Source organism: Rhagoletis pomonella, unplaced genomic scaffold (assembly GCF_013731165.1).
Source record: "Rhagoletis pomonella isolate Grant_MI unplaced genomic scaffold, Rhpom_1.0 Rhpom_scaffold_00001, whole genome shotgun sequence".
In the NCBI taxonomy this organism is placed as follows: domain Eukaryota; kingdom Metazoa; phylum Arthropoda; class Insecta; order Diptera; family Tephritidae; genus Rhagoletis; species Rhagoletis pomonella.
Window position 1 is genome coordinate 59,183,132 of NW_023458555.1, and position 19,484 is coordinate 59,202,615.

General features: G+C 34.4%; 1 protein-coding gene across 1 annotated transcript; it reads left to right on the forward strand.

The window, feature by feature from the left end:
* The first annotated feature begins 11,984 nt into the window (after positions 1-11,984).
* Positions 11,985-14,605, forward strand: LOC118746684. Its single transcript, XM_036480568.1, has 2 exons — positions 11,985-12,840; positions 13,025-14,605. Exons 1-2 carry the CDS (start codon positions 12,764-12,766, stop codon positions 14,565-14,567), a joined length of 1,620 nt encoding a protein of 539 aa, XP_036336461.1. The 5' UTR covers positions 11,985-12,763; the 3' UTR covers positions 14,568-14,605.
* Positions 14,606-19,484: the final 4,879 nt, after the last annotated feature.

Sequence of the window (19,484 nt, forward strand, 5' to 3'; positions counted from 1 at the left end):
ACTTTAATATGCCATGGTTCTTTAGTTGGACTAAAAAGTAGAAATTAGTTTTTCTTTGTCTCCTAGAATAGTGATAATAAACAACTTACGGGATTTAAAGTGAAAAATATAGGGCATATAGAACTGAAGTGATGTATGTACATAAATCATTAACAACTCCATTAGAATTAATTGACAACAAGTCTTCAGATTATGACATGAATTATTTACTTAAAGATTCAAACTGCACACAGTGATTTCTGATACAGGTCGATAAATTCGAATCTGACGTAAAAAAAAAATCAAAATGGCTCTATAATATGGCGCCGAAAATCTTAAGCGCAATAATTTTGTTAAAAATTATATTAAGAACTAGCCAATTCCTGCTTGCTTCGCGGCGCCTAATGAGAACTTTTGCGTGGGCTAACACAAAAATAACGTTTAAAATCAAGAACTGTCTGTATAGTAAAAAATTTAAAACGACTAAAGAGCAGAATCCCCCTCACACATAGGCCAAGAACAATAGCGCTGTGATGCTATATGGAATACTAAACGCTTTTGAAGTCATGGGCTTTACCGATGGTCCTATTTCCATATGTGAAATCTCTGCCAATCGTGCATAATTTTCTATGATTTTGCAACTACAACATTGATCCGATGCGTAAGTCAATATAAAGTCCTTAGAAGGAGCACACATTCGCGTGCCTAGAATCATCGCTATCCCACAGGATGAACAATTTTCCCATACATTGCAATGCATATTGCAGGGGTTCCAAACTTTTTTCACCGCGGCACCCTTGTTGTGCTAAAAAAATTTCGCGGCACCCCTACTCATCAAATGTCTGCGAAAACAAGAAAACACAGTGCAAACTTTATGCTCCATTAGCTTTAATGTGAGAACTGAAATTGTTTTGATGATTTTATTATTTCTTTTAAATTTATTGGGATCTTTGAAAATTTTACTGTGTAAAGAGTTTACTGGTGTAATTGTTTTTAACCGACTTCACAAAAAGGAGAAGGTTATCAATTCGTCAGAATATTTTTTTATTATTATAAGTTTGAACCACGTCAACCGATTATTATCATTCTTTTTTTTTAAGGAAAGGAGAGGTTACCTCACAAGTGGTCCCACTCTAATTTGGTTTAAATCCGATCATTGGATCATGAAGAGATTAACGATAATCTTAAATTTGTATATGGGAGTTGAAGTCGGTTTTATTTTTTGTTTAAAAATTACTTGCTTATGTAAACATTTGTTAAAATGCAGTCTCACATAGAAATTTTAAAGTAAAAGTCATTAGTATTTTTAATGCAATCTTGCCAACAGCAGTGTTTTGTGTATATACTTGCATCCAGAACTCTCTTGGCTCCCTTCGTAGTATTTAATATTCAATATGCGTCTTCACTGATGTCCAGAAGGTTTTCAAAAGCTTAATTTGTCATCTCAGTAGGTTTGGTTTTCGGTTCACATGAAAACGGGTTTGTTATCCAGCTGTAGACATCCTCAGAGTCACTGTTGGGAAAATTTTCGACAATGGTTTTTTCTAAACCTTCCAAGTTAACGCTGGTAATGCGCTAAGAAAATAACTTTTACAGCCAATTTCACGAAAGAAATTCAGGTGAAAAATGATTTAATTTTTTTTTTTTAATTGTAAATTGACAGAAAATAAAAAATCATTTTCCATTTAAATTGGTGAAACCGGCTGTTATCAATTGTCTTGGCGTTAACTTCGAAGCTACATACATTTTTCCGATTTACTTTGTTTATTTATGGGGTTTTCATGCACATTGCTAGAAATGCTAAAATATACATGTCACCAATAAAAAAAATCGACGTGCTAGAAAAAAACCAAAGATGTATTTTAATTTCACAGGCCTCTGTTATCATCGCAGCGTCCTCCAGTACGGGTTTTAAATTTAGTGCCGGCATCTTCCTAGTCACCAGGGAATACCGACGGATCATACAATGACTTCTCGGGGCGTTTTCTGTCTCTTGCTTCATCCTAGACATCCTCCTCCTTTAGTTTTTCCAACCGCTGCAAATGTCCGCACACTTGCTTCATTTCAAACTATTTTTCTGTACAAATTTGTCGATAGCTTTAAAAATTTCGTCGCTAGTGGTTTAAGTCTCAAGTACTTCGCTTATCAAAAGTTCTTCGATTTGCATTGCGAATGCGTACTTCACTAACACGAGAAGAACATTAGGTCCCATTAAAAAATACATACAGTGGTCAAACAATTATAGCCGAACCACTTTTTGCCAAGTTTTAACGTATTGTTTTCGTTGTTATTTAATTTTGGTATTTTTTTTTTTTTATAAAGATATAATTATTTCTTTAAGAAAACCCGTGTAAATCCATGTTTCCAAATTTGTGCAATATTAAAAAAAATCAAACTTTTGTACTAATTTCGAGTTGTTTTAGAAATTCTAAAAAATCAGTCGTAGTTTTTAGCCATTTGATACTTGCACTTTATTCTACTAGAATTCAATGGGCATAAAAACCACATGCTCAGAATCTAATTAAAAATCTCGAACTTTTTACGAAACTTTGTTGATTTTTTTTAATTGCATAAATTTGTAAGGCAGTGGCACTCGATTGGTACATTTGTACAGAATAGTACAAAATAAAAAAGGGATTTTTTTTGTAGTCAAAAAATTGGTTCAATACAGCGATGTTCTATCGAAAAATTCCAATAGATTAGTTTTTGTGATTGGGATAAAGAAAAATATTTGGGTATTCACACAATTGGGATACGATTTGCACGAAATTTTGGCAAAAACCCAATCGTGTGACACTGCCTTTAAACTTGTATTTATACGGATGTTGTTAAAGAATAAACTATAAAAAACTGACCAAAAATAAATAACAACAAAAATAATATTTTAAAACTTGTGAAAATTTGGTGCGGCTATAATTTTTCGACTACTGTACACTAGTCTGCATCACTAAAAAAAGTTGCGGTTTTTCCGGCGGGATTACCAAACCTATACTAGACTGTAAGACTTCTACCAAAATATTTCGGAAATATATTAAGATTTACGTGAACTGAACCGGTTTGAAAATACCTCTAAAAATTGAGTTTTTAAGAATAAAAATTATTTATTAAGGGATTTTCGGGAAAAACATCCTCAGATGACACAACAGTTTAAGATTAAAAAATCTACATAAAAATATGAAAGAACTGTATCAACGGAATAATAAAAATGAGACTTTTGATGCTGTTTTTTTTTAACTTTTTTCAAAGATTTGTGTTAGAAAAACTTGAATAACTGCTCCAAAACTTGACCGATATAGACTTGTGAGGTATCAGTGGAAAGGTATTTTCTCACCCTTTTTATTTCTTTGCAAAAAAAAAACTCATTCACGCCCTAATTTTTCTTTATTCAATACCAAAACATTTAAATTCAACATCGAACGGCACTCGTTTATCTTTTCTTCCCCTCTTGTAATTCAATTGAGCTTATTCGCAAAGAAATTAAAAGGATGAGAAAATACCTTACCAATGATACCTCATAAGCAGGGAATCGATTTTATGGAAATTTCCTTTTTATACCCGAGCGCACTTGTGCACAAGGGTATATAAATTTGGTTCACATAACGGTTGTTTGTAACAGCCAAATCGAATCGGAATAGATATAGACAAATGTATACATAAATGCTCAGAATGAATAGAGAAGTCGATTAAGCCACGTCTGTCTGGCCGTCCGTCTGTCCTTCTGTCCGTCCGTCCGTGCGCACGATAACTCGAGCAAAAATTGAGATATCTCAACGAAATTTGGTATGTAGGTTTCCTTTTATCCAAGGTAGGTTGGTATTGAAAATGGGCGAAATCGGACTGTAACCACGCCCACTTCCCATATAACGGTAATTTTCAGAAATACGAAAACTGCGATATTTTAGTAACTACTGGATATTATTCACTCAAAGTTAATATTTACAATAAGTTTTAGACGAAAAATAAGAATATTATAAATTTTTGAAAAATTGGCGTAGCCACGCCCACTTATGGTTACATGTATATATCTTAGGAACCGCTGCACCAATTTCTTCCAAACTTGGTACAGTTGTTGGCCTTCACACAGCATACCAAATGGCCGCAAATTTTTGAAATCGGACAATAACCACGCCCATATCCCATATAACGGTAATTTGGAGAAATACGAAATCTAGATATATGTATCGCGGTAACCGTTATACCAATTTGTACCAAACTCGGTGTGGTTATTGTGCTTGCCACATTAAAGCAAAATGTTGAAAATTATTGAAATCGGACTAAAATTTAGGCCGCTTTTCATATAACGGTTTCAGAACTGCTTGAAACTTCAAAATTTCGAAATTTAAGGGGTCTAATTTAGTCAAAATTGATACGCCCCGGCTAACCATGTAGAGGTAGCTTTCGGAAAGGTGAAAGTCATATATTAAATACTTGCGCCGGGTATTTAATGTTCGGCTCCGCCCTAACTTAGACTTTCTTACTGGTTTCTATTAAAGAGATAGAGTGTATTCGATTAAGACTGTTCACGATTTAGCTTTCCCTGTTTCCATATATACCCATTTTATGTTGTCTTGTTTTGCCTTTTCTACCTTTAATTGTAAGAGGCAAGGAAAAAGGCCTTAGTTCTAGTAATATGAAAGTTTTAAACGTTTCATATTTAAATTGGGCGCCACTTGTATCAACCCACGTTGAGCTCACGTTTAGTATATTCAAGGCTTTTCGTCGCAAAAATCGAATGAAAATGCGGCCAGAAAAATTCCAAATGCATCTTGTGGTTCAATGTTACTACAACTATCCAGAGTAAAGTTTTGTGAATAAAAAACTCGAAAAGAGAAAATAGTCAAAGATTTAACGTACAAGTTTTTCATATACATAATGAAACTAGCAGGGACCGAAAATAAGTTATTTTCAAAATTTCAATTCAAAAAGTCAGTCGGATAGAATTGGTCTTTTTAACATTTATACATATATAGCAATGTGATGCTTGTTAGCCAAGGAATGTTAATCCTAAAGTTTTTTTTTTACTTTTTTCAAAAAAGTCAGCAATTACCGTTATTTTTTGAATGATAGTTTTTCAGTCAAAAATAAAAAAAAGTTAAAATCTGACTTTTAGTTTTTCGGTCAAAAATAAAAGTTAAAAATTGACTTTAAAAATTAACTTTTATTTTTTCGGTCAAATATAAAAGTTAAAACTTGACTTATTTTTTCGGTCAATTATAAAAGTTAAATCTGACTTTTATTGTTTCGGTCAACATAGCAGTTTACATATTCAGAATACAATAGTGGTATTCACCAACTTGAGCAAGTAGCCTGGCACTTTAGCCAAAGAGCAGATGACCTCAAGCAACGACTGTTGACAACTGGCATTGCTTGAGCTAATCTGCTCTTTTGCCAGACTGCCAGGCCACTTGCTCACTTTGGTGAATACCACTAACATGTTTTAATAAAAAATGCCCGTCCTTTCAATTGCAGTTTTCTATCTTCCGTAAATATATTGAGTTTATTTAATTTAAGCTTTAAATTATTCATCTCTTTACAGGAATGAATCGGAATTCAATTTAACAATTAATATCGCTGCCAAGTTCTGCTCCAACAAATTGTATCGCAAATCGCTAAGAATATGCTTAGTGCTGAGAACGCGTAGAGTCAGTGTAGAAGACTTGTGTCGCTGGCACTTGATGTATAATACATGCCAGATCTCTTAGTCGGGGATAAATACATTTTTTACTCTCCCAGTAATCCATAAGGTCCATATCAACATCAATGCGCTTCTCCTTATAGGTGCCTATTCTCATAAATGCTTTTCGAACGTAATCTTCGGAAAAAGTAAAAGTCGAGTTTACACTTTTATATTTGACTGAAAAAATATAAGTCAAATTTTAACTTTTATATTTGACCGAAAAAACAAAAGTCACATTTTAACTTTTATATTTGACCGAAAAAATAAAAGTCAAGTGTAAGTCATTGGTAACTGTTATTTTTGACTGAAAACATATCGGTTAAAATATAACGATTACTTTTTAACTTTTTTGATGAAAATCATAAATAAGTAATAATAAACATAGGGCCAAAGCAGACCAAATACATAAGGTTTCTATATATTTCGGCTGCAGCGCCATCCATTGGGTAAATTTTCTGCAAAATAAGCGATATAAGAAATTCGATTAGTAAGAGAGGTGCCACGCCCCCTTTTCCAATACCTGCCGCTTTTCGTCGTAAGAGCGGTATTGATAACATATATAGCTGTGGCAAATTTCAGGACGTCAGCATGAGTGGTTCCAGAGATAAGCGATATCAAGGGTTCAGTTTGTTTGAGAGGTACCATGCCCCTTTTCCCAATACCCTCCACTTTTCGAAATAAGTACGTTATTGATTACATATATATGTAGCTGTGATAAAATTCATTACGTCAGCATGAGTGGTTCCAGACATCGACGATATGAGAAGTTCAGTTTGTATGGAAGGTGCCCCTCTTCCATTACCTACCACTTTCGCCATAAGTGCTGTATTGATAAGGACGTTAGCATAAGCGTTTCCAGAGATAAGCGATAGGAGATGTACAGTTTGTATGGCAGGTGCCACACCCCCTTTTCCAATAGCTCCCAGTTTTTGCCAAAAGTAGACTATTTAAAATTTATGCATCCGTGCCAAGTTTCAGTTTCCCAGCGTAGTTGGTTTAGATATATATTGTTGCCCTCAGAAAAGAGGTTTCAACATTTTATTGTGACTTATGTATATGTGTAGATATCCATCATTCTCCCACTGTATCGTGAAATTTTTTAGTGCAAATATTCGTTTTCATTTGGCTAACAAATGTTCCAAATATGAGCAAAATCTGCAACTAAATGCAGTTTTTAGGAATATCCCGACCCCAGCACCACCTAGCGGTTAAAGTTTTATCTGGAATATTTCCCTTCAAGGTGCTGACATATGTGGAGTTCCACACCAAAATGCTACATTTCCATCATAAGCGATTTTACGTAAATTGACAAAGTCTGTTTTTTACCGCTGGTCATTTAAGTAGGTTTTGTTTTTTACAGGCAATAATTATCTTAAAAAACCATTACAAGTTAATTCAAAAACAAAATGTTACTTTTTGGTGCGACTGATTGGAAATGTAACGTTTTGGTGAGTTCATTATAAAAATGTTATATCTCAAATCTTTCAAAAAAAAAAAAATAACACTAAGGTTTTATTAGAAAGACATACTGAATTTTTATTTTTAAATTTTAAGTGCACAATCAATCTCACAACAATTACATACTTCTAATTGATCGTCAATTTCGAATTTTTCGATATCAAAAGTAGCCGCTTCTTCGTCCAACACTGTTTCGAAAAAATTTAAATCTTCCAAATCCTTCCATGCTCTCCCAAATTGTTTCTCCAGCAACTTAGATAAGTCTTTCTTTTTTTCATTCGATATTTTATTGCCTAATCCAGCACTTGGCAATACTTTTGGAAACTGTTTTCCTTTCTTCAAATATGAACCATATTTCTCTGTGGATTCGTATTTGAAATTTGGAAGTGTTTTAAGCAAACATTGATGGTTATTCTTAGATTTTTTAATGAATATACGCTTCATATTTTGTATCCCATTTATGGGTCTAAAATAATTACTTAAAATTTTGATGTGATACGAGTTCCAATCCGCTCCTAAAGACAATACTGATTTTTTTTTTTGTAATAGTCGTTACTTTTCTTAGATCTTTTTCAACCCTGGCGAACACACGATCTGCTGGCAGAAAACTGTGACCTCTAACTGGGAAATATAACTCAATGTTAAGCAATGACAGTGGTGCTTTTTTCATAAGCCAAAACATCAAGCTATGAATTACATGCTGATTTTTGTTTTGACCACCACAGCCGTCACAAAACAAACGTAATGTTTCAGTATCTTTAAAATAAAGATTATCCAAGTAGTTAAGCAGTGCTGAGCTTACGCACACTGATCCACGTCCAGCTTGATCTTCAGTCCATTGATAAAAAGGGGGATTGTTTGTATCTGCTGTAGTTACACACAACGTATAAAAACTTAATTGTCTTAGATAAAATGCATCCCCAATCGGCGATTTAGGTAACGGTTGTACCTGTTGCATGTCAAAGCACAATGTTATGGTTTTAGGTAGATTTTTTTTTAGTAAATCGTAAAAAGTGTTCGCTCGTAATTTATGAATTCTATGTTGAGTTCTAAATTCTTGTTTTTTGATTTCATCTCTCTCTAATTTTATCTTGTTTTTTAGCATGAAACAAGTTGAGCACACATCAGTTGCCGGACTAGAAAATCCAATATTTAAAGTATTAAATATTTTCCAGAAAAATGTTTTTTTCACGTGAAGCGCCACACTAACAGAATATTATACATTCTCCTTAATTTCAAGATACTCAAATCACTTGATAAGTAACAGCGAACAGATTTCTGTCTATTGTAGTGGCTCTCGTTCGCAGGTAAGGTCTTCAAAAATGCGATAACTTTCTCTCGCTTTGGACTGTATTTTGATGTCTTTCTATCGCCCCCGCTTTTTTTTTGGAATACCCCCATCGTATAATATTTTTGCAATGGAGTTTAATCTTCGATTTTTTATTAAGAATGTTGCCTGGAAGAACTTTTTGCAAACAGAAGTCGCCATCCTTGGCTTGTGTTTTTGATATATTGATGGACGGTGGCGTTGTGTTCCATAGGGTGCAATAAATCGGGTAAAAAACTTATCTTGTTCAACTTTACCTTCGTTCTTAAAAAACAATTCCCTTTGTTTTGCTATGACTTGCAAAGAAATAATCGAACACATAAATTTACTATTTCCCTTATGATTACACGGCCTCTTGAATTGTAGTAATAAAGGATCCTTATTTGCATACCTAAAACATGGAAAAAGTCATATAAAATATGTAAAAAGTCGTAGGCATATAAATACATATGTATGTATGTACATTATTACATATTATTGCAAATATGTACTCACTTTTTGGCCCGCGTTTCTCGTCTCTTATTTTTCCATTGAGAAATATGATTTCGTTGACCTTGGTTTAGATCGCTTACAGTAAGCTCCATTTTTCATAAGTTTAATTCAAAATCACGTCGTTATTCTTCGTATTTTTTATAAATAACCGCATAGACCTAACTAAGAAAACAGCTGACAAAATATTGGGTAGGTTCAGAAGGTGCAGAAGTTGAGCGCAACCGTTGCTAAAAAAATCAATGATCATAATGCGTCTTCTGAGCGGCTTGATACATTAGCTGTCAAATGCAAAACACACAACACGTTGTCTCAAATGATCAGAAAAATATTACGATCATCTAACACGCAACTGTTCAGTTGATCAGAAGAACAAAACAACGCGTTCAGAAGGTGCAATCGCAACAGTTACTGAGCTGTTGCGCCTTCTGAACGTGCCCATTGACTCATAGGTGCAGCCAATATGCGATGATAGTCGTAAAGCAGAAAAACGTACAGTGGAAATTTTGTTTTTGTTCCAAATATTCATAGATGAAAAAGTTGCTTCTGTAATTGTTACGTTTTAGTGCGATCGAGAGACTTCAATACGACTCAATGGAGGTTTGGTTGCATTATCTCGGTTTCTCCGTTAAAATATCGACAGATACCAGTAAATAGAAAGGATTTGTATTAAAAAGTAATTTTTTTTTGTGTTTGGGAAATGTAACGTTTTGGTGTGGAGCTCCACATATGTCCCAAATATGTGACGAAATCGGTCTAGCCGTTTGGTAGTTTAGTGACATACAATATACGGAAAACTATAAAATTGTAAAATTGTGACGACTCAGCTTTCTTCATTTTTTGGCAACAACAGCAAAAAGTTTAGAATATGTCTAATCGGAAAACCTTCCACACAGAAGATCCAAAAATTACTTTGTACAGTATTGAAATGGGTTCAGTCGTTTTGTCAGGCATCGCGGTCGTACGAAAGACATTTCATTTTTATATATATAGACTAGCCAATGCCCGCTTGCTTCGCAGCGCCTAATAAGAACTTTTGATTGGGCCAATGCAAAAATAGCGTTAAAATAAAACGGTCTGTAAAGTAAAAAAATTGAAACGACTAAGGAAAAGTATCCTACTTTTACATAGACCAAAAATAGTAGCGCTTTGATGCCATATGGAATACTAATCCCTTTCGGTGTCATGAGTTTTGCCGATGGTCTTATTTCCACCTGTGAAATCTCTGCCAAGCGTGCATAATCTTCTTTGATCTTGCAACTACAACATTGGTTCGATGCGTAAGCCAACAAAAGTCCTTATAAGGAAACCTAAGAGCACAGATGAGTGGACAAGGTCGGTAGTTTAAAATACAATTATCTTGAAATAAACATACATTTTTTATTGTTGAAACCCAGAGAAAATTACTTACGACATATGCTTAAACTGCTTTTATTAAAAAATTCGCTTGAATATTGCATGAAATACTAATCAGTTGAACATATTGAAAAATTTTAAAATTAAACTTTGTATAGAACTCACCTGTAGAAGAAAAACCCCTTTTACAAAATTAATATCGATCGCCACTATGACTTTTGGCGTCCTTTTGAACTTCAGCGCAGCGTCAACTAACACTTTTACACTGATCATAGGAACAGATTAAAAAGGTCGTGATCTGTCTTGGACATACTTCAATAGCTGAAACATCATTTTAGCCAACCCAGGGGAATAAAACTCCGAAATCGATACTTTATTTATGGAGTTATGGGCACGAATTGGGGACCAAATGCATACATATGTGCTGCATACATAAATTTATAAACAACCTAAATTGGATTTATGTAAATAAATAAATAAATTGTCATAAATAAAGGTTCTGCAACTCACTTCCGAGTGAATTGCAACGCCCGCCCGTTTGATTGAAATTCACTCTGAAGTGAATTGCAGAACCTGCCTGATTAAACAGTTTTTATATTTGATTTTTTTCTGCAATATAATCACATATCCCAAACGTTCACATAATTTACTCACTTCACGCAATGTAAATCTTTGATAAATAAACATATTTACATAGTTTCGATATGAGAAAGGAAGATACTATTAATTAATGTATTAGAAGTTTGTTAAATACATAAGTATTAGGGGTAGGAAAATCTTATGAAAGTTTAGATACGAAACGAAGTAACATATTTTAGCCTAAAAGCTATTTTAAATTATGTATTTCATAATATATAAATATATATTCATAAAAATTTACCCTTTCTATGGTACATGAACGCTTGTGCGGACTTATGTAGGTTGGAGACGACCTTAGCCATAATGGGCGAAATAGATTACTTTATGTTCTTATATACATAGTTATCAAGTTAAAGAATTCACCCCTTATTAATTATGAAAAGTGGGGGAATTTTTTGACGGGTTAATTTTATAGTAAGATTTACAGGATTGTACGTCGGTAAATTCGCTGTATACCAAAAATTAAACTATTTTCCAATTTACTAGCAACGGTATAGTCGCCTCGGCAAATAAATGAAGAAAACAACGAGAGATTGAAAGATTTCAAGTGCCAGCCCTATTCTGAACATCCTATCTTCACATGGAGTTGTTTTAGTTCTCTTTGTTTTTGCGTAGATCACTGATGCTTTATTTCTTTGTTTTTGGTGATATGGTGCTTTATTTCATTCCAAGGTTAAGATATATTATATTTTTCAATATGTAGATAAATATACCCTTGTGATGTGTCTATTAACAATTGACATACATATCTTAATTTTTTAGAATTTAAAACTAATATATCAACAACCATTCAACATGTGAAATAAATCAATTATTACGGAACATTTTGTGTAAAAAGCATTTCCAACCCGTCCTCTTCTACTCCTTTCGAAATTTTCTCACTGGGAATCCGTGAAACAAACAAAAACAACGAATCTTTCTACAAATATCCTAGAAATGTGTCTAAGTCTGTAAAACTGAAGCAGAGTTAAAATAAGTGCAAGTGAATTAGTAGTATGTGTAAAATTAAAGAAATGCCATTCGAAGTAAAAATTTTTCGAATTTTCCCAATCAAATTATTAAAAAACGACAAATGTTAAATGTTTTCATCAGATTTTGAAAATAATATCTTTGGCACAGAAAAAAAATTATCCTCGGTGCCAGCTGCCAGTCGTGTCTGCTGTATTTTCCTCATTTTGGTCGTAATTTTTGGAGCGCCGTTTACATCGCCATCTTCATCGCCATCTCCGCTGCTGTTGCCTGTGTTGTCTTCGTGGTCGTGGTCGTCGCCTTTCATTGTCATTGTCAATAGGCCACGCCAACTACTCATAGACATAACAGCTGATTGCAGCTACGTTCGCCATAACTGACACTTCGCGCAGCGAAATCTCAACTTTCTCCGGCGCTTGCATAAGACGCACCCCTTATCAACCAAAAACACTCATACATTTACTTTACCCAACTAGTATGCTCTCTTCGTTTCTTTGTTTGGGTATGTGCGTAGAAAAAATCGCTAAACAGCTGTAACTTATTTATTACTCGTACTACGGCTCTCTCGACGATTGCGAGCTTGCGAATGTTGTTTGAGAGGCCGCAAAATCCTGTGAGTATGTCTCAGGTAATGCCTTTGGCCAGTAGTCAGTGCAGTGACTCTTTCGTGTAGTACGTCTCTGCATGTGGGTGGCATAGGCCACTAGGTCAGTGAATCACTAACGGTCTTAAACGTGCACGCGTGTGCGTTTACATGTCAGTGTGTATGAAAATACTCTCGCGTTTCATAAGTGTTTAGAACGATTTACGCTCGCATTCCTTGGACGTGTGAGTGCAATCTGGTTCTCTAACCACATTTCCTTAACTAAATGGATGCAACAATGCCAACGACGACAATAATGACAACAACTTGCTGTCAACCAATGCAACAAAGCATACAAAAATGGTAAATACGACAGTACATATATAACACAATTATTAAAACGGAAACAACGACTCAAAGCTGAATTCATTCGCTGATTTGTTGGTAGTTCATTCGTAGTATGTTCGCGGCTTACTGCTCCGTACCGAATCTCGCTCTTTCATTGCACTCCTTTAAATTTTTTATACCGCGCATGTACAAACAACAGCAAAGGCATCAACAACACCGCCAGCAACAACGCTGGTTTAATACTATCGAAGAATAACAACTCCAATAATTGCTTTATAGCAACAAATATAAAAAGCAAAACAAATAACAAACTGCAACAACCGACTGCAGCGACCGAATACTATCCCACGAAAACAACAACAGCTTCAACTGTGGAATTATACAATAAAACCACGTTCGAAACCACAGGAACAGTGGAAGCAACAAATTCGAACACGATTTCATTTCTTCCCACATCGACAGAAATCAGCAAGAATACTGGCAACATATATACCAACGACAGAAACGATTGCGAAAGGCCCAGCGCAGCCGCTGCCCCAGCTGTTACAGCTGCGGCCGCTGCTGTTGCTGCCACCGCTATTGCTCCTGCTTCACCAGTTCCTGCTGTTAGTGGCGATAACACCGCCACCGTCACAGCCACTACTACTGCCGTCTCTGCTACCGCAACCACCTCACGTGCCGCCCGAATCAATCGTGTCAGCCGCGTCACCCACGTAAACGCCACAGCCACGAGCGACGCCGACATAAAATACGTTACCGACGTCGACACAGACGACGCAGAAGCCGTAAGTTCGCTCATTGTACCTCGTTGCTCGTGCTACGAGGTGAGCCCCAACGCGCAAGCGAACTTCATATACGTCGCGGATACGGACACGGAAGCAGGCGTTAGAGGGAGGGCGACTGCGACTGCAACTGCCGCTGGTTACGGCTACAGCAGTAATCGTCGCCCTGTGTGCACGGACAATAATATGAGGAGTGGCAGTTCAGAATTATTACTCGAGCAGCAACAACAAGAATTACGGTTACGTAAAAAACGAGAACTGGCTCCAAAAAAGAAAAATGGCAACCGGCGCTTTCGTTCGTGGCGCGAGCGGGCAAGTTTCTACGGCACGTCAACACTTGCCTTCTTCTCGGTGACGGCTGGAGCTTCGCTCCTGTTCCTGGTGCCGCTTTATGTCGATCCGGCAATATCGACACTAAGCCATGACTTCATCGATAGCCCGACCCTATGCACAACTACGCGGCGCGAAGATCTAATCGGTATATTTAATTGTTCCTGGAGTTCGTGTCGTGAAGGTTGCACTTCTGATCTCTATCGTTGCGTGCATATTTATGTGACGTTTATCGAACAAAATATTACGATACCCGAGAACATGACCGATTTCACAAACTTCACAGCCGAGTGGGAGCAGTCGGAGGAAGCCACACTGCTAGTGAATATAAAGGGGTGTGGCTATCCGCCAACGGTGACATGTAAAACGTTCAATGCCTTCTATGGTGTCGAAGGTGCGATATTTCCATGCTATTATTCGCGTAAGAATAAAACGGTCGTGCTGACGTCGTACAACCATGACGATCAGGTAGCGGTAATCATACATTTCTTTGCGGTGCCATTTGTGATAACAGTGATCTCGTCAGTCGCCCTCTGCATTATGCACTGCGATTGTCGGTGTAAAAAGGATCGCAGCCATCGAAGGAGTCGGCCACATAGTCGGCGACCGCGTATCGAAAACCTTAGGTGAGTGTATTTAATGCAAACGTATATAAATAAAATGTTATTCGGCGTAGTCCTTATACGTATGTACGTTCGTATCTGGTTAGGATCTCCATGTATTTTTGGCGTATGAAATTTGAACGTATTAATGTCTTTGAAAAGTGGGTACAAGCTATACACGGGAAAAAGTGGACACAGTAAAGGGAAGAGTAAAAATATAATATAGGCAAACCCGGTGGGCGACGATGGTATAGAAATTTTTCTGACCAGTTTTAACCATTTTCATCTGCGTAAATATGTATAACGAAAACCTGCGTACTTCTTAAGAAAGTTTTCGTCATTTTGAGCCACGAAAGTTTTCGTTGATTGTACAAAACCGTTTTCGTACATACTACGAAAATATGAGACATAAGAACTTTAGTACATTTTACGAATGTATTCGCACTATTTACTAAAGAATTTTGTGCTATTTCTTATTGTTTTTTATTACGAAATTTTTGTAAAACGCACAATAATAATTCGTTTATTTAACGAAATTATTTGCGTAAAATCTGCGCTTGTTTCGTAGAATGTGCGATTGCTTTCATTCTCCATTCTGTAAAAAACATGGTACGAATTACAACACAACACTTTTATTTTGTTTTTATCTTTATTTTTAGGCGTTTTTGTTTAACAAAATGTTTAACAAAAACGCTTAACATTCGTGATTATAATATAATTAAAGGGTTGTGTTATAATTAGTACCATGTTTTTTACAGTGTGGAGAATGAAAGCAACCATAAATTCTACGAAAGAACTGCAGATATTACAAGTATAACTGTCGTAAATAAGAAGTTTTACCTAAACTTTCTAACTACACTGTAGTTTAAAATTAATAAAAAAGGTTATTTTACCTACGAATGGGTTCTAAGTATACTACATATTTTTTATTGCGTAGCCTTTATCCAATAAAGTATATTAATGCAAAGTGTTAAACTCAACAAAACTCTATTAACAAAATAAGATATAAAATATGAAAGCATATAAAGATGCTGGTTCTACTTTCTTAAACATTATAATATTTTTATGTGGAGGTACTTGGCAGATTCGCTGCTTCTTCGATGTTTGATGATGCTTGACCACTATAAGTTTAAAAAAAATTATAAGGCGTCTGAAAGGCAGGTTTCAGTGAAAAACTATACATATACTTACTTTTCATTTCATTAAATAGTGCGTCTGTTCCTAGGCTTGCTCTTGATAGGTAACTGATGAAATTGCCTATTTATGAAGTCCCACACTGCAGCGAAAGGCTCAGGCGATGTTAAAAACATTGTATGCTTAAAAGCATATATCCAAAGCTTTAATATTTAATTTTATATTGTAATTTTATCCAGCAAATTCCTTTTTAAAACGTTTAAAATTATATTATACGTCTCAATTACGCCAGTCAGTAATTTCGTAATGACACAAGGTATATAAAAATATGATGAAATATTAAACTGCCGGAAATTTAGTATATTGTACGAAAATGTCCGTTGTTGTACGAATTTAAAAAACATGATACTCCATTAGTACTATGTACAAAATATTAAGTAAATTGTACGAATACAGAATTGTAGATTTCGTAAGTTTTAAAACCATACATAAATATTTCGAATGTCTTCCTACAACATACAAAATTATTCGTACAGCGATTTGTTCAGTAAATTACGAATGTGTTTCATAAAATAACGTAAGATTTCGTAGATTGTACTGAAAAAATACCTTGCGAAAGTCCTTTCCTTATTAGGGTTGCCAGATTTTTTATGCGCGAAATCAGTACATTAGACTTTTTCATGCTAAAAAAATCAGTACTTTTCAGTACATTTTTATTCAAAGCAAAATTATGAATGTAAGCAACAGAAAATAATTTAAAACGCCTGAGTTCTTGTTTTTAACAATATTTCGGTATATAAATAAAATATAGTTCATAAAAAATAAAAGTATTATTAATTATACACAGGAGCCAATAAATTATTTTATATTTGTGACTTTTTCAATACAATAGAGATTGAGTCATAGGTAAGCTAATTCTCCATTCGAAGTTCGACCTTTGGTAAAAAATTACTTTAAATTACTGTAATTACTAAAAAAAGTAAAAACATAGTCGTGGTACGCCCTTTTCTCTTATTTAAACGAGATATATCTTTTTCTATGTTACATGTGCTATAAGGGGTCAAAGGTCGGGTCTTCGAAAAATTATAGATCTTATATTTCAAACAAGTTTAACTGATTTAAACAAAATTAATATCGTCACAAACGTGATTAAACCCGCTTTTGCATATCAGAAGCAATTCGTATACTTCGTATGTATAAATCTGAGAAAAAACATTTAAAAGGAAAAAATACCTTTTTTTATAAAAAAAATATTTTAAATAAAAACGCCGTACGGCTTCACTAGTAGTTCATAAAATATAAAAATGTTATTAATTTTAACATGGGTGTACACATCATCGTACAAAGGAGCCAATAAATTATTTTATATTTATGACACTTTTGAATAGCAATAATGAGATAATTCCCATTTATAGTGTTTAAATAGTCAAAGAATTCTATCCACTTCATTTTAAAATTACTTTTCATTTGAAGTTCGCTTTCAAAAATTTTAACTAGAAGCCGGTTTCTCTCTTTGCGCCAGGAAACAAACTTTATTCTTAAGATCCTCTCATACTGTAAAAAAGTACCACTTTTAAGGAGTTCATCTATATTTCCTCATGGCTTAAATAATTTTTCAACTACGCAGAAACTGCTAAAGACTAAGAATTCGCTAAAACGAGTATCTAACTCTATGTCATGTATGTAAAACTCTTTTACAAAGTCAGTAAATTGAGAAAAAGGAGTTGTAAGTTATAGGCAAAAGCCATTCGAATATTGAATTGTATTGTTATTAAACTGAAAGTTATTTTCGAGATAATTAAAAACACTCGAAAAAAATGTAAGCCTTCTTTTTAAATAATTTAAGCTTAATTTAAAGAGTATCTAACTATATGTCTTGTATGTAAAACTTTTTTAGAGAGTCAGTAAATTGAGAAAAAGTAGTTGTAAGTTATAGGCGAAAGCCATTCGAATATTGAAATGTATTGTTATTAAACTGAAAGTTATTCTCGAGATAATTAAAAACACTCGAGAAAAATGTAAGCCTTCTTTTTAAATAATTTAAGCTCCATCATATTATCGCAACTGGTACGTAACGACCCGGCGATATGACCATAAAACGATTCATCTTTTTGTTGTATTAATTTCTTGGGCATATCAAAAATTATCTAAAACATGTCAACTATAATTAAATTATTTTCTTCTTATTTTTTTCAGTACAGTTTAAGGAAGTTCCAACGTTATGTAAAAACCTTAAGAAAATACTAAAGTATTATGTTTGAATAGAAAATTCAGTACAAATCAGTACAAATTTTGAAAAATCAGGACATTAGCGTACTGATTGAAGAAATGAATAAAATCAGTACAAGAGTTGAAAAATCAGTACTGTACTGATAAAATCAGTATATTTACGAATGGTTCTTAAACTCTTGTGTCGTTATGAAAAATGTGTTGGTATTATGAACGAAAGTCTCGTACATTGTACAAAAACCAAGACTGCGAAATTTTTCGTAGCACTTTTACGAAATTTTATTTTCAGTATGAAAAACACCTTAAAGAAAAAAATTTAAACTTCTTTTTTTTGTGAGAACTAAGGCACTCGGCACATTACGCGCCTAATCAAACTAGAGTAATCGTTTCGTCATGCCGCAACGAATGCATGACGACTCGACTTCTGTACGCGGTGCATAAGTCACCAGCTAATAAACACTTTCTACACATAACAAATTTTCTGGCCGTTCTTTCGCAACTACGCATTTCCGCAAATATTTCTGCTCCGCAATATTGCATAAACGCTTGTAATTTAATACAATTTGCACGAATTTTAGCACGAAATCATTCATTTTCAATTATGTTCTATTGAATTGACAAATAAATTTTATTTCCAACACAGAAAAGTAAACAAATGATGATTTCAAAACTGCAAGCGCCTTACAATGTTGGGCGCTTCGATTCATGAAGCTTTTATGATTAGGCGAAAACACGATTTTGAATCGTAATGTACAGAGCTTCATTGAAATACATCTGTTCGGCGTAAAAGCTTTATAATTTAGTATGCCGAAACGATTACACGACTGTGATTAGGAGCTTAATGTGCCGAGTGCTTAACTCAAAACTTAAGATGGTCATACATATAGGACCGGAAGAAAGTCCTTTAATTTGACACAGTCTAGTACAGGTATGATTGTACATATCCATGTAGAGTACATACATACATGTTTGCTTTGTTCGCCAGCTTGGTTGTTGCTTTCCTATATAAATGCACGAATTTATATGGGGGTAAATAACACAAACGGCAATAACGCAAAATTGGCTTTATTTCACTTTTAAATGGGAAATAAAACCAAAATCTGAGTTTTACTTTATTTCCAACAAAGGTTGGAAAGAAAACAAATTTGCCTTATTTCCCACTGCTTATTAATACTATTTGTAACAAAAACAGTTTACTGACAGAAGGAAAAAGAACGTTCTTTATTTCAATTTAATTAAAATTAAACAAAAAATGGGATATCTATATCTATACTAATTATATAAAGAGAAGTCCTTTTTTTTGTAACAGGTAATCTCGCGAACGGCTGGTCCGATTTTCATGAAATTTTGTATACAAATAGCTTTTGGTAACCACCATGTTTTAGGCTAAAAATTTTACTTTTTTTCTTGTAGGTGGACCAGTGACCGGTATATTCGAAAAAATCTTATTATAGTCCGATTTGCTTAAAATTTAGTACGTAAGTAGCTTTTTAGCATATATTAGCATATATGACCCATTTTTTCCGGGAAGTGGTCCAGGGACCGATCTATTCGAAAAAATCGAATTTACGGTCCGATTTGC

Coding starts and splice junctions, on each gene's coding strand:
- LOC118746684 (XM_036480568.1), top strand. CDS start 12,764: ATGGATGCAACAATGCCAACGACGACAATAATGACAACAACTTGCTGT. Junction 12,841..13,024: donor CAACAAAGCATACAAAAATG/GTAAATACGACA, acceptor TACAAACAACAG/CAAAGGCATCAACAACACCG.